Source organism: Peromyscus maniculatus, chromosome 4, assembly GCF_049852395.1.
Source record: "Peromyscus maniculatus bairdii isolate BWxNUB_F1_BW_parent chromosome 4, HU_Pman_BW_mat_3.1, whole genome shotgun sequence".
Taxonomy (NCBI): Eukaryota; Metazoa; Chordata; class Mammalia; order Rodentia; family Cricetidae; genus Peromyscus; species Peromyscus maniculatus.
Genome location: NC_134855.1, coordinates 110,138,838 through 110,153,471, shown reverse-complemented (window position 1 = coordinate 110,153,471; position 14,634 = coordinate 110,138,838). Strand labels below are relative to the sequence as shown.

General features: G+C 48.1%; 1 protein-coding gene across 3 annotated transcripts in view; it reads left to right on the top strand.

Moving 5' to 3' along the window:
* Positions 1 to 14,634, top strand: part of Slc23a2 (solute carrier family 23 member 2) — a 98,492-nt gene that overhangs the window by 53,470 nt on the left and 30,388 nt on the right. For all 3 annotated transcript variants that reach the window (XR_013050774.1, XM_076570686.1, XM_006983989.4), the window contains 3 exons: positions 2,516 to 2,614; positions 5,339 to 5,455; positions 7,687 to 7,844. Coding sequence is in view for 2 of the 3 variants with exons in the window: in XM_076570686.1 (XP_076426801.1) it covers positions 2,516 to 2,614; positions 5,339 to 5,455; positions 7,687 to 7,844 (374 nt within the window). In the remaining variant the exon portion in view is untranslated. The remainder of the gene's footprint in view (positions 1 to 2,515; positions 2,615 to 5,338; positions 5,456 to 7,686; positions 7,845 to 14,634) is intronic.

Sequence of the window (14,634 nt, the reverse complement as noted above, 5' to 3'; positions counted from 1 at the left end):
TGGCTTAGAGTGTTGTCTGTTTTTGTTGTCGTTTGTTTCGTTTTGGGGGGTGGAGTCTTGCTCTGGTCCAGTCTGGCTCCAGATCCACAATCCTCCTGCCTGGCCTTCTGAGAGCTAGGATTATAGGATAGAAATACTTTTAAAAGCAGACCTTTGCTTAAAGTAATAAAAGAAAATTCTGCTCCATTAGAGTGTGCTGAGATCTCTGCACACTTTAAAACTCGGACTTGGGTCTGCATGCTTTCGAATGAGAAATTTAATTTTTTGCTGGCTCATTTTCCTTAGCTACAAAAGTAAGTGTATTGGAAATCTCTCTGGAATTCCTCAGTTCAAGGAACTTTATACTCACTCTGCTGCTTAGCTCCTTAGTCTTTTTAGTAACTCCTTCCTGGAGAAAAAACTGTGTTCACTATAGGAAACTACCAAAATGTGTAAAAGGAAAAGGAAGGTAAAATAGCCACTGTTAACATTTGGGAATATATCGTTATTGTCTTCTGTTTTAAATTTTGGCTTGTGTGCTGATGCTATTACAGTTTTTTTGATTTTTTTCCCATTGTCAGTATGTTAACTTCAAAGTTTTTGTCCTCTCCTCCCACCTTCTTCCCCTCCCCCTCATCCTCTTTTTCCTTTAGACAGAGTTCTGTATAGGCCAGACAAGTATACAGTGTATCTTGATCATAGTCAACTTCCTGACCACCTCCAAGTTCTCCCAGAATCTCCCTATTCTCCCTCTTCTTCATATTGCACAATCTAGTTAATGCTGCTCTATGTGCATGGGTGTAAAGAAATGGTTCTCAAACTTTGTAACGCTGTGACCCTTTAATACAGTTCCTCATGTTCCGGTGACTCTCAACCATAATACTATTTTGTTGCTACTGCATAACTGTAATTTTGCTGCCGTTATGACTTGTAATGTAAATATCTGATATGCAGATATCTGACACGCAACCCCTGTGGAAAGGTTGTTTGACCCACAGGTTGAGAACCACTGGTGTAGAGCCATCCTCCAGAGCTTAGGCAACCTGCAAGAGGCCAGACCCTACAGAAAACTGACTCAGCTGCCTGTTTTTCTCACCGGGGGTAGGGCCTTGTGAGCCCCCACTTCATTTATGCTTGATCTCACACAGGTTTCTTTCTTGGGGTTAAAGCCTCTTTTGTTTTCAGTATTGCATCTTGAGAGATCCCTGGAATGGAACCATTGGGTTAAGGAATGAAAATACTTTTAGTTTTCTTGTTTCTAATGAGATAAATCATACTGTTTCTCACCAAAGAGGCAAGCATGGGACTAGACCTCTTTTGAATCCATCCCAAGATGGGCTGGTCTCCCAGTATCCCAAACAGCTACACACAGCAGGCTGCTTAGTTATAGTCCTCTGACTGCAACACTTCCTGTCTGCCCCCCCACCACCACCCACTTTTATCCAGATATCTTTACTTGCAAGTGTTCACTGCAAAGTCTTTGGTCTGGTTTGAGGCCTCTGTTTCTGCTACACCATCAATGCTAGGCCCTCACTGGAACTTCTCTTGGTTACCCTGTTGTTGCCCTGTGTCGTGGAGATCCTGCAGCTTTGGATCTGCAGGACTGGTCCCTTCACTGCTCCAGCAGACCACAGATGGTGTGGATGTTGGGGAGGTCCAACTCATAACCCTGGTTCTGGGCCTGCATGGTTTCAGGATTGGTCAGTCCGCCAGCTCTCCCTTGTACTCACCACCAAGGTGAGCTGTCCTGCATGGCCCTTGCTGGTTCACCCCTTGCAGCGATGAGCAAGGGGCTGGGCCAGTTCTCCTGTACCCACACCTTCGGGGCCAGCTCTCGTGTGTTGCCCGGGTATGGCATAGGGGCCACTTTTCCGAGTGCTGCAGTTGATGAGAGGCAAGGACAGCTCTCTCACTCTTAGGACCTCAGGGCCAGCTCTCTCACCCGCCTCAGGCATTGATGGAGTGGGGGAAGATCTCTCTCCTGTGGGGACAGCTCTCCTATGCTCACAACTTCGGGGTTGGCTCACCCACATTTCCGCCAACAGGATTGACTCTATTGTGCTGCTCAGGCAAGGTGCAGGGCCTGCTCTTCCGAGGCAGCACTTCCTCTTTCTCGAGCAGACTGGCCGTTGCTTTGGTGGTTCCGAAGAAGTGATCTTAACTAAAGTAGCTTAGACACCACCACTCAGCAGCAACCTGGTCACCCGAATTGCAACACTGGCTTATCAGTCACCTCCCTTGTCCTGGAGGGTGTTGGGGAGCCTATGGCTAGAGGTTTCTTTGGAATGTTTCATTTGGGTCTTCCCTGGTGGGCTCTGGCTCACCCAGCTCCACCCTATGGGTCATAGCACATTTCCCCATTTAAGATGGCCTATATACATCAGTTTCATTTAAGAAAATGAACTTGGCTGCTGTGATATGTAAAATGCATTTTAGGGCTCTTATAAGAATTATGGGAGGCCTTTTGGGAAAACCACATTCCCTACAGCAGAGTGGCTGGTGTGGAAGCAGCCTCTCAGTATAGCCTTCTCCCCAGGTGGTGATCAACGGAGGGGCCACGTCCAGCGGAGAGCAGGACAACGAAGACACTGAGCTCATGGCCATCTACACCACGGAAAATGGCGTCGCAGAGAAGGTACCGTGCTCACCCCGATACTGCCTGACCCCCCCGTGTTTCTGCAGGGCCAGGATGTCTGGTTTGGGACTGTGTGTGTGTGTGTGTGTGTGTGTGTGTGTGTGTGTGTGTGAGGGGGTGGTCTGCATGTTTGTTTTGTAATGGAAGAGTCATAATTACTAGGTTTTAATTGTCTTAGTAGCAGTTAAGGTTAAAAGCCCTTAAGAGTCATTATCTAGGTATTTTTAAAAGCCTTGCCAGAATGCCTGAGAATAGTGGTTAAGAGCTTGAGGACTGAAAGTCAAGTCTGACTACAGAGGTGACTCAGACTCTTAAGGAAATTGCCATGACTCTCTGGGCATCAGCTTTCCCTTCAAAAAATAGGAATAAAAATACAAGGTAGGTGTACCTAAGATACGTATCTGAAATCCAGAACTTTCAACTACCAATGTGGCTTTCAAAGCATTTTGTTTGTAGTGTATGTGTGTGTGTGTGTGTGTGTATGTGTGTGTGTGTGTGTGTGTATGTGTGTATAGGTGTATACTTGTATTTGCATATATACACATACACACATGTATGTTTCTCTGTATAGCTTTGGAGCCAGTCTCAGAACTCACTCTGTAGACCAGGCTGGCCTCAGTCTGCCTCTGCCTCCCAAGTGCTGGGATTAAAGGCGTGTGCCACCACCACCTGGCAAGGATGTTGCCACCCTTGAGGAAGCCTTCAACACATGGACCTTCAGGGGTCACTGGGCAAACTGTAGCATATATCAGTTTTTGTAAGATATGTGACAGAGTTGGCCTTGGATGGTAAGCCCAGGATGTCCATAGTCCTGTCAGTGTAGACAAGTGTTTCAGGAATGGTCATTGGGTCCAATCGTGTCTTCATGATTCATAGATTCCATTCAGTTCTCATCCTCACAGTTGTTTATGGAGAGAAGCTGCGGATAAAATTCCTGATTTTTCCAGTCGCCTTTCCCCCAGTGCAGGCAGGCAGGCAGGCAGGCAGTGTTGTAATTCTCCTGCAGCAATGGATGGCACTCGCGAAACGCTGCCAACTAGAGAAGCTCATCGGAGCTTTGGCATGGAAAGTTTTATCAGGAACCCAACCTCTTAGGTATGGCTGGCCACCTGTGTGGCTGAGTTTAGATTCTTGCTTCTCAGACTACAAGCTGGTAATAGTGACCTAAGGACCTCCTCTAGACCACATTGTTAGCGTAAGTGTTACCTTACCCAAGGCTTTGGGGGGGCGGGGGCGGGGAGGGAAGAAGTAATAATTAGGATTTTTAAAACCCAAGGACAAAAGCAAAGCACCTGGGCTAGTATCAGGAAGGCCAGACCTACTCTGCAAGGCGAGGTGTGAGTGGTTCAGGCCTTCCGAGCCGATCTTTTCCTAGTCTTTTACATATACGTTGCACTTTGTCATGTCTGCTCCTACAGCTTTGGAAAGACACAATACCATTTTAACACATTCAGCAGTACAAGCCCGCCAGCACCACTGCTGGACCAGAGGCAAATGCTCGTTCTGTAACGTTTGAGTCAAATGTCAGCTTCATTAAGCTGTACCTTTAAACTGTAGAAGATGAAGCAAAACTCTAGCATGTTTGTGGAAAGGGATTCAACCCCAAGACAGAGCTCCCCCTTTCGAGGAGATGTGGGTGACAGTGCATGGAGCCAGCAGCATGTGGGCTGGATCTGTCAGACACGGGCTCCGGGGTCACGATATCCTCTCCCACCCCCCCACCCCCCACCCCCCCCCTCTCTCTCTGTGGAATATTTTCATTTTGGTTCCTATTACTTTGTTTGCTAGGTTACAAAATATTTTTTTAATAAGATACTGTGTTCTTTAATTTTTAATTACTGTGATAAAATACCACAACCAAGGCTTATTTGGGGCTTGTGGCTCCATGACCACTACTGCAGGGAGCTTGGCAGAGTCAGGCGACTGAGAGCTTAAATCTGGAACCACAGACAGGAAGCAGACAAGCCTAGCCCCGGAGACACACTTCCTCCAGAAAGCCACGCCTCCTAGTCCTCCCCAAACAGCCCCTAACCAGGGACCAAGCATTCAAATGACCGAGACTAGGGGCATTTAACACTTGGTCTCTAGGCATCTCATTCCAACCACCAGAGATACTCACGGCAGATTCTAAGAAATATAATTAATTCTTTGTAATCTTAGAAACCAGAGCAATTTTAAGATTGTGTAGAAAGACAGACAGGGTTTCCTTGAGCCTTCTGTTCAGCTGATGTCCTGGCTGACTACACAGCTAGGTTGAGTTAGTCTTGGTGATCTTGGCCTTCAAAAGCATGTAGTACTTAACATTTTAAATTCTTTATTAAATTGTCACATAAAATGTTGGAAATATTTTGGTCTTTTTTTTCTAATTAAGAAAAATTTTTTTATTCATTTTTACATACCAATCACAGATCCCCTTCTTCCCTCCTCCAGAATTCTCTTCCAACCCACTCCCCATTTATTATTATTTTTTTAAGCCAAAACCAAAATCTGAGTCCTTAAGCTTGGGCAGAAGGTCTGCTCAGGTTGGAGCTCTTGGGGGTGAGTTGATGTCAAGGGAGACAGAGCTGTCGTTCTGAGAACTCGCTCTCTGAGCAAGTGTACTTGAACCCTGCACCAGTGCTCAAAAGATGGAATGTAGTCGGGGCAGTAGAGGGCTGTGCTAGGCTGGAAGAGCTAACGTTCTGGGCAGTGACTAAGCCCCTCTTCTCGTCTCGACTCTTGCAGAGTTCTCTTGCAGAGACCCTAGACAGCACCGGGAGTCTGGATCCCCAGAGGTCAGATATGATCTACACTATAGAGGATGTTCCTCCCTGGTACTTGTGCATATTCCTGGGGTTGCAGGTAAGATGGTTCTTCCAGGGTGTGTGACCTCTGGGCTAATGCCTGTACTGTCTACCAGCTAGATTTTCAAGAGATTCCTTTTTTCTCTTTTTCTTTTTGTGGCAAGGTCTCTTTGTGTAGCCTTGAGTGTCCTAGAACTCACTCTGTAGACCAGGCTGGCCTTGAACTCCGATGCCTCTGAATCCCGAGTGCTGGGATTAGAGGTGTGTGCCCCCCCCCCAACCCCATAGTCTTTGTTTTTATGCTGTGTATTATGTGTGGGTATGAGTGCAGCTGCAGGTGCTGCGGGGGCCATAGGTGTTGGATTCCCACTGCCTGACGAGGGTTCTGGGAACTGAACTCCCTCCCTTTTTCTGAGAGAACAATAGATGCTTTTTATTGCTGAGCCATCTCTCTAGTCCCCAAATTTTATCTTTAATTAAGATTTATTATGGATTATTTTCCAAGAATGGTGCATACGAATTTTCAGCATTAATTTCATAAACAGCAGGAAGAAGAAAAGAACCGGGAAGGAAACATTCGGAGAACAAAACAGTGATGCAGTGGGGAGGGAAAAGGAGGCAGCTGTGGGAAGGCAGACAGAAGGAGGAGGGAAGCAGAGCACAGAGGAAGCAGTCCTTAGCTCTGACCTCCCATCCCTGACCTTGGCAGTCCATGACCATGGCAAGTGCCTGTTGGCCAGGACCTGAGAGAAGGTCTTAGCTTTTAAAGGAAGGGAATTGCTGCCTCCAGCCTTGTCTGCTGTAGCTCCCAGCAGGAGGGAAGGCTGACAGTAGCCAGGTCTACTGTGGTTTGCTGCTTGTCCTCAGGACTCTTGTCCCTGCCTACAGATTGAAAGTGTTGGCTTTTTAAGAAAAGGGATGGGTGGGGGCTCTCCTCACTGGCCTCACTGCCTGGCTTCTGACTGCTCTGGGTTTGAACACTGTTCTGAGGTGTGTGTTTCTGTATTTCCTTGCTCAGGTTTGTGTGATCTCTAAGGTTTCCTAGGTGCTGGGGAAGTCAGTCTTGTTGCCCAGACCCCTGTGTTTACTTGGCCCTCACTGGTGCCTGATTGTGTTTTCCTCCCCACCCTGCAGCTGGAGGGCTGAGTGGGCTTGGTAAAAGACCACACTCAGGCCAGGTGTCCTGGACCTGACATAAGCGGCCCACCTTTCAGATCATTCTATTGTAGATGTTTCCAGAATAGTCAAATGGAGTAACAACTCTTGCCTCCTGCTCTTAACAGTACACAGTACATTGTGCACTGCTGTGAGACGTTTTCGACAGAACACACATACCTGCACATTTGAGTTGCAGTCAATATGTATGTTTCTCTCAGTTGGGCAGAAATGGGAAGCTGTGGGGACAAAAAAGAGGAAGTTCGCAGAACAGAAATAAAGAAATAGAAAATTAGGGGGAAAGGGGAAGTGAATTGTGAATGCTGGGGCTCTCTTCAAGAGCCCCAGGAGTAAGGATGGGGTCCTAAAAGGAAGAGTAGCAGGGGGTTCTTCCTGAAGGAGTCCTGTAGCCTGTACCCTGAACCTTGCCCAAGTGGAATAGGTGAATGTTTGTCTAGTGGTACCAGACCACAGAACAAGGTAGAAAATGCCTTCTGCTGTGAACTCACTGTGTGGTATAATCCCCAGACCTGAGAGGGCTAAAAAGAAGTGAAAGAACTCCAGAGACTAATATCTTAGGAATGCAGATATAAAATATGAGTGTATCAACTGGGTTCAGTGCATTCCTGTTATCTCTGATTATCAGAAGGCTGAAGCTGGAAGGTTAGGAGTTCGAGATCAACTTGGGCCATATAGTGAATTTCAGTACACCCTGAATTCCAAAATGAGATCCTGTCTCTATAAAACATGAACAAAACAAGATCTTATCAAGTCCTAGAGTATGCCTAACTCGGGTCTCTTTCAATACTGCAAGAATGGTTCAGCACAAGGCAGTTAGCAGGTTAGGGAAGTGTTGGGAGGACAAAAAGTAGGTATCTCTAGTGAGAACTATCGAAGCTGCTGTTGAGAGCTTCCTTTGTGCCAAAGTGAATTCATGTCAGTGGTGTCCTAATACGGCTGGGTGATAGGGAAGGGAAAGTGACAATTGTGAATGGACATGATCAGATGTATAACTTGTACACCTGGAGACCCTTCCCGTGGCTGTATGTCTTAAAGACACCAGGGGGCAACACTCGGGCGAATCAAGCCACAGCAAGGGCAGGTTCACTTTTCCCCTTGTCTCTCCTCGAGCAGCACTACCTGACGTGTTTCAGCGGCACAATCGCCGTGCCCTTTCTGCTGGCTGACGCCATGTGTGTGGGGGATGACCAGTGGGCCACCAGCCAGCTCATCGGGACCATTTTCTTCTGCGTGGGAATCACTACATTGCTGCAGACAACATTTGGATGCAGGTGAGATGGGGTGCTGTGGGACGTTCACATCCCAGCAAGGCACTGAGCTGGGCCCTTTGCCCAGCACTATTGGATAGGTCAGTTGGTGTTACAGCGTATTCCAGTGGCCATTGGTCTCCAGTCCACCTTTACAAGGTGTCCCTGGCCCCATGTTTCTTCTCTTCATGAAGGAAACTACCCCATTGTGCAAGCTGGAAACAAAGCCTTTTTATTGCCAGTGTTGGCTGGCAAGGCTCTGCCAGTCTTTAGTGTGCCTTCTAGTCCTCTCCTGTAATTCAGACCCAGTCTCTTTGACTGAGTTCCCATGTGGTCTCTTGCACTGTGACTCTGTGCACTCCCAGCCCATGCCATCTTTCTACTGCTCCCCTCCTTGGGCTGCCCAGGCCACATTCTTCCTGGTGCATAGCTTGTCCCTGATTCTCTGCCTTTCCCAGGTTTCCAGGTGAGCCTCTGAGCTCCACCCTCCTGCATGTCCCAGTGGCCCACCCATGGAGCACACCTCCACATCCTCCATCCCATCATCCCCACTCCCGAGACTCCTGAAGTCCTCTGTTCTCCCTGAATTTCTACCCCTGTGTTTTATGGTCTTTGGATTCATCTTCTAGTGTGGCTGCTTTTCTGCTGTCTGCCCACTCTCTCACACTGCCCTTCTTGGCGCTAGCACTTTGACTTATTTACCTTTGCATCATAGCCCCGGTACCTGGGTATGGAGCTGAGCCAGGAAATACAGGAGGCAATGCTCCTAGCTTCTCCTCTCTTTTCCATACTGAACCCTATTCACAGCATAGCCTCCTACTTGCCAAGGCTCTGCTGCTTGTCCTCAGAGTAAAGTCTGTGGCTCTGTCTCTTTATCCATTGGGAGACAGGGCAAATAGGGCTTGCTTTTCCCTGCTGGGACGCGGCAGCAAGAGGGACAGTGAGTAGCAGGCAGCCGGGACCTGTGTTCTAACGTGCCAGAATCGACCCTCAGGGCTCTCAAGGGCTGCCCTACCCAGGGGACAGTTGGCAGCTGGGGTGTCTGGTTGCAGTATGGGTGGAGTGGAGAGGCAAATGGCAGTCCCCTTGCAGGTCTGCTGTCGGAGAGAAGCTGTCTGCCCCTGGCCATGCGGCTGGCAAGCTGTGGTTCTTAGATCCCCTTAGACAATCTGCAGCTCCTATACTGAGCAGAAGGGTTGGAGGTGTTCTCACCAGGGGCCCAGAAGAGAGGAGCAGGGGTGTCAGTGATGTGCTGGGGAAGGAGATGAACCCAGGCCTTTCACAAAGCATTCAAGCCAGGGAGTTAAATGTGGCAGTAGTGACACTGGTGTTTTGTGTTATACTTAAGACTCTGGCCACAGGTTTGGATTGGGTGGAGCAGCTTTTGTTGGCTGTACCTTGTATACACAGGGCATGGCAGGCACTCTGGGGAAATACTTTTCCTAAACCGCTGGCTTGACCTATAGTTGTTAGAGTTGCTGACATGGAGAGGTGATGGAAGCTCTCTCTTGTGGCTGTATCTGCCTGTGTAAGCTGCATCCTCATATGCCAGAGGCCAGGCCAGGTGACTGCTGAACCTGAGGGCAGTGGACCTCAGGGAAGTGCTTTTGGTCTTGAGGGCACCCTTAGTGCCCATTGTTCGGGCATCAGCCCATGGAGAGCAGTGTTGGTCAGTGCAGTTCATCTCTCTTCTCCCCTGAAATAGCAGTCAGCCAAGAAAGAACTAGAGAGGGACTGGAAATAAGGAGCGGCGCTTAGGCATGGAGTTCAGTGTGCTCATGAGGCTTTATGTGCCCTGTGGGGTGAAGAGTAGCAGGCCCCTTTTCACCATGTGTGGTGTGGCCACATGCTTGTTGTTTATCAGGAGGCCAGTATCTCATCTAAGAACCAGGCAATGGTGCACACCATCCAGGAGAGTGGCTGCTGTGGTATCATGCTGGGCCTGGGATGTGGGATTCTGTGGCTCTTGAGGTCTGGGTGGTATCCACTCTTGACCTTTGAAAAGAAGAAAAGTACTGACAACCTCACAGATATCTAGTGACTCATCTGTGTAGAAGGCACAAGTGACTCAAGGTAGCAAGCAGATAGGACTATGCACATATGATGATGTCCATACCCCAGAACATTGTATAGGGCCGTAAGACGGGAGGTGATGTCTTGCCTGTGACTTGAGGAGCTGGTAATGGTAGAGATAAGTCCCAGAGACTTGGGTTTTGGGCCCTGGAGGATGAGAGAGTATATCGACAGAGGTGGAAGCAAAAGCAGTAATTTACGACCCAGCACAGGATTCCTCTTACTAGGCACAAGCCAGGGTTTGGCTGAGCACTAGGACCTTGCACTGGTGGGGCTGTACCGAAGGCCTTAGCTTGCAGCATGTGACCAAAGAGAAGTAGGACATACCTTCTCGGCCTTAGGACCTTAGGCAGCTGCCTCCTTTGGGCAGGTGAGAGGAAGCTGCCTCCAGTGCCCCTGGATGACAGTGGTTGCCTTTGTCTTAACCATCTAGTATATTTTTACAGATTATTTTGGGCAGTTGTAGAGTGTAACTGAGATGGGCATCCTTTTGGTTCTGTTAGATAGCAATGTGGAACATTACCAGTGCTGAGAATTATCATCTCAGGAGGCATTTTAAAAGTCCTGTTTAAAATAAGATCAAGTAAAGCAGTTCACACAAAGGAGCTGCAAGGGTGGACGCTGGAGGATGGAGCCAGGAGCTAGGCTGTTCCCATCACCATGTCTAGAGATTGCAGGCAGTCGGTGCTTTGGTTTTACTAGTCATTGTGTGGGCTTCCCGTAGCAGAAGTTTTTCATGTTAAACTTTTGTGGTTTCTTGGCAGATTCTCAGAATTTCCCAACTCTGGTGGTTATCTGTGTTGGTCATAGGTTCTGTATGTATGTGTGTTTTCCTGCCATTCGTTGGCACCCGGGCTTCCATCCCTGGGCAGCTAGGGTATATGGGCCCTGCCTCTGAGGGGTGGGCCTCCTATTCTGCGGAAGCTAGAGAGCAGTGAAGAGTGGTCGTCGGGGTTGGGTCCTTCCCCCTTCCCTTCTGCTGCCCTGAAAACCTAGCTTTATCTTGTTCATAAAATAGAATTCAGGAAAGGTGATGCACGCTGTTAATCCTAGCTCTCAGGAGGCAGAGGCAGGTGGATCACTTTGAGCTTGAGGCCAACCTGGTCTATATATAGACTTCTAGGGCAGCCGGTACTGCATAGCGAGGTCCTGTGTCCAAAAATGAAAGAAGCTAAAATTGATCTTTGAGACACATAGATGATGAAATAGATGGGTCCCTTCTCAGACCTGAAGCTAAGCTCAGGGTAGCAGCCTCCTGGGGTGCCTGCTGTCCCCGCCGCGGTGACGGTGACCCGCGGTGACGGTGACGCGCTCTCCGGGCTGTAGGGAATGTGGTACAGTGCTGCCGCAGGCCTGCCTTCCCTACTTTGCTGCCTAGGAATGTCTTCCGTGCCTTTGGGGACCACCATCTTTTCCCCTGGGGGTTGTGAGGCCCACCTTCACCTGTGGGACTTCAGTGGCTGTTTTGCCCCCTAGAACGTCTGTCTGTTGGGTGAGGTGATTTGTAGAATGCCTCTCCCTCTCCCTCTCCCTCTCCCTCTCTCCCTCTCTCCCTCTCTCCCTCTCTCCCTCTCTCCCTCTCCCCCTCTCTCCCTCTCCCCCTCCCTCTCCCTCCTTGCCTGGCTTTTCCCGTGGACTCTGCTGTCATGGTCTTCATTGCTTCGTTCCGTGATGGAGACTGAAGAGTTCTCGCTCTGGTTCGTTGGTTTGTCAGTTTCAGTTGTCCCTGAGCTTGTTCTAAGAGCTGCTGCCAACCCTTTTAAATCTCCCTGTCACGGGGATAGGGTCACTCAGAGTCTCCCTAACCCACAGCCGGCCAGCCTGCAGTTAGTTGTCCTGTCTGGAGGCCCCCACCTCTGCACAGACACCCTGATTTCCTGTGGAGAGAGCTGCTCTGAAGCTTGTGCTTCCCCCTCTGCCTTACTGATTCTTCTCACGGCTGTGGCTAGGGGAGAGAGAACCCCACTGCTTTAGAGGACTCCTCAAGCCTGCCCACTCCGTCATCCCCCAGTAGTGTAAGAGGGTAGGGACCACCAAAGGGGCCCCTTGTGGTCGGGCACAAACCTACTCAGGCACACAGAGATTCCTTTGCTGAGAGCCACTGGATCAGTTAAGTTCTGGTTTAGCCACTGTCCGTAGGAGAAACTCTGTCTTCTGTTTTATTAGCTTCTTGTGGCCAGGGTGTGTGTGTGTATGAGACTCACTAAGGGCAGTACACTTCTGGGTCTTGCATCTGGGGACCTTGAACATACATATTGTTGGAGTGCGTAGTGGTTATTTATCTAGGGAGGTTGAAAGTTTTCCCGAGTTTCTTCACCCCTGAGGGGTCTTATGTTTGTTTTAGTTTTTGTGAACCAGTTGAAAATAAGATTGCAGTTAGCATGATGGCCCACCTTAAACTATCATAGGGATGATAGTCTCTGAGTGACCATAACACCATTTCTCAACGAGAAAATAATTATTCTGTCATATCATCTAATCTGTAGTCCACATTTAATTTCCCCAGTTGTCCCTAAAATATGTGTTATAACTGTTCCCTAAGCCTCTCTAAGCCATGGTCCAATTAAGCTCATATTGCTTTACTTGCTACGTCTCTGGTCTCTTACCTCCCTATATCATCTTTTTAGAGTCCAGACCAGGTGTCTCATCGACTTGTGATCCCAGCTTGTCTGGTTGTGTTCTCATGATGCTGTTTAATCTGCTGCACAGTCTCTTATTTGTTGTGAACTGGGAGATGGGGCCAGAGGCAGGGATGATTCAGGGTGAATGTGTCACCACAGCTACTTTGTCGGTGATATTAGGCCCTTTGTACTCTGCCATGCCAAGCAGCAGTAATAGCTGGTTGTGGAGTTTTCCCCACAAGTAAAGTTTACTGCCTACTTCACTAAGGAAGCATTTTAAATAGTACAGTGAGATGAGAGGCCAGTGAAAACCTGGAGGGAAATGACCTTGAAAGACACCATTTCTAGTCAGCCTCACTGGAGCTATGGACTCAGTGGCCTGGGTCTCTTTGGCCCACTTACAGCCATGGGACTTTGGCCAGGCTGCTTAGCTTCTCAAAGACCATTCCCTCTGATGTAAAATAATAATAAGCATGTTATTGAGTGTTATGCAAGGTAGTGCCTGCCCCTGCCAGTTCCATGAGCTGTCATTATTACCTGAGCTCTGGAAAGGAGACAGAAGCCTGGTGGAGTAGCATGTCCCTGACGAATGTTACAGGAGTGGGTGTGCACCCTGGCCACGCAGGCATGTCCTGACTTGGGTGGGACAGAGGTCATTTGACCCAGCTCCTCCTGAGGCCTGAGCTTCTCCTGCCTCAGTTGCATGTTTTTTGTGGCTGGGATGTTGGCCATGCTACCTGAGATTGCTCTTTTTTTTTGTTGTTGTTGTTGTTTTTTAAAGATTTATTTATTTATTACTTACACAGCATGGATGATTCCAGGCCAGAAGAGGGCACCAGGTCTCATTACAGATGGTTGTGAGCCACCATGTGGTTGCTGGGAATTGAACTCAGGACCTCTGGAAGAGCAGTCAGTGCTCTTAACCTCTGAGCCATCTCTCTAGCCCTTTTTTGTTGTTTTTTAAATCTTCAAGGTGTCAGGATTAAGCTGTGTGTGGCTTTAAAAATTTTGTTCTCTTCTCGGTATATTTTTGTTTGTTTGTTTGTTTGTTTTCGAGACAGGGTTTCTCTGTGTAGCCCCGGATGTCCTGGAACCTTCTCTGTAGACCAGGCCGGCCTCTGCCTTCTGAGTGCTGGGGTTGAAGGAGTAAGCCACCACCACCCAGCTCTCTACACCCCCCCCTTTTTTTTTTTAAATAATTTGTTTAACTTTATTTTATGTACATTGGTGTGAAAGTGTCCCTTCCTTGACTCTCTCTCTCTCCTGCTTACCTAACCTCACTTCTGGTTACTGGACACAGGGCTCAGGAACAGCAACACCTCAGCAGTAGTCAGCCCAGTAGTGTCCAGGTCTAGTTTCTTCACGCCATCCTTTAGTGTAGTGGACTCTTGTTCTCTAGCAGGTGGCTTAGAGTGGGGACTGAGAGGACACGTTGAACCTGAAACGTCTCACACCAGAAAGCTAAGATGTGCTCAAAAAAATGATAGATTGTGGGGAGGGCTCTCGAAAAGAAAAAGGAACCACCTTAAACAGGCCACTTTAGGCAGGTTTGGGCAATTTAATTATTAAGAACATTCATAGTAACAAGTTATAAAACTTTGAATGAAAAGAATTCATGTGCCTGCAGTGGTGTTCAGGAGAGAGAAAGGGGCAATGAAGATGCAGTGGACAACCAGGGAAACACTGGTTACAAAGGATGCCAATTATAAACGTAGATGGAAAGTCAGTATAAACATAGATAGTAAGATCCTGATTAAAAATCTTAAATTATTGATTGATTAATGACCAGAGAACGATAATATCTAAACCTCATGCTAGAATGTAAAGTTAGTGGCAATATCACACAGTCTAAGAATCACCTGGCAGATTGTTATTAGAGAGAAAACATTCTCACATGATGGAATAGAGAATCACCACCTTAAATAAGTACCTTCTCCCAGAGGGCCATCCTGACTGATGGGTTCCGGTGTGACTCAGTAACGAGCAGTTACTGAGCGGTCTCCTTGCCAGGATGCTTAGCATGTGGCAAACAGGCTTGGATTGTACTGGGTGTGGGAAGAACTGCAAATGCTTTAGAAACTAGAGGAATATAATTATGCCTGAATATTAGATTGCATTTT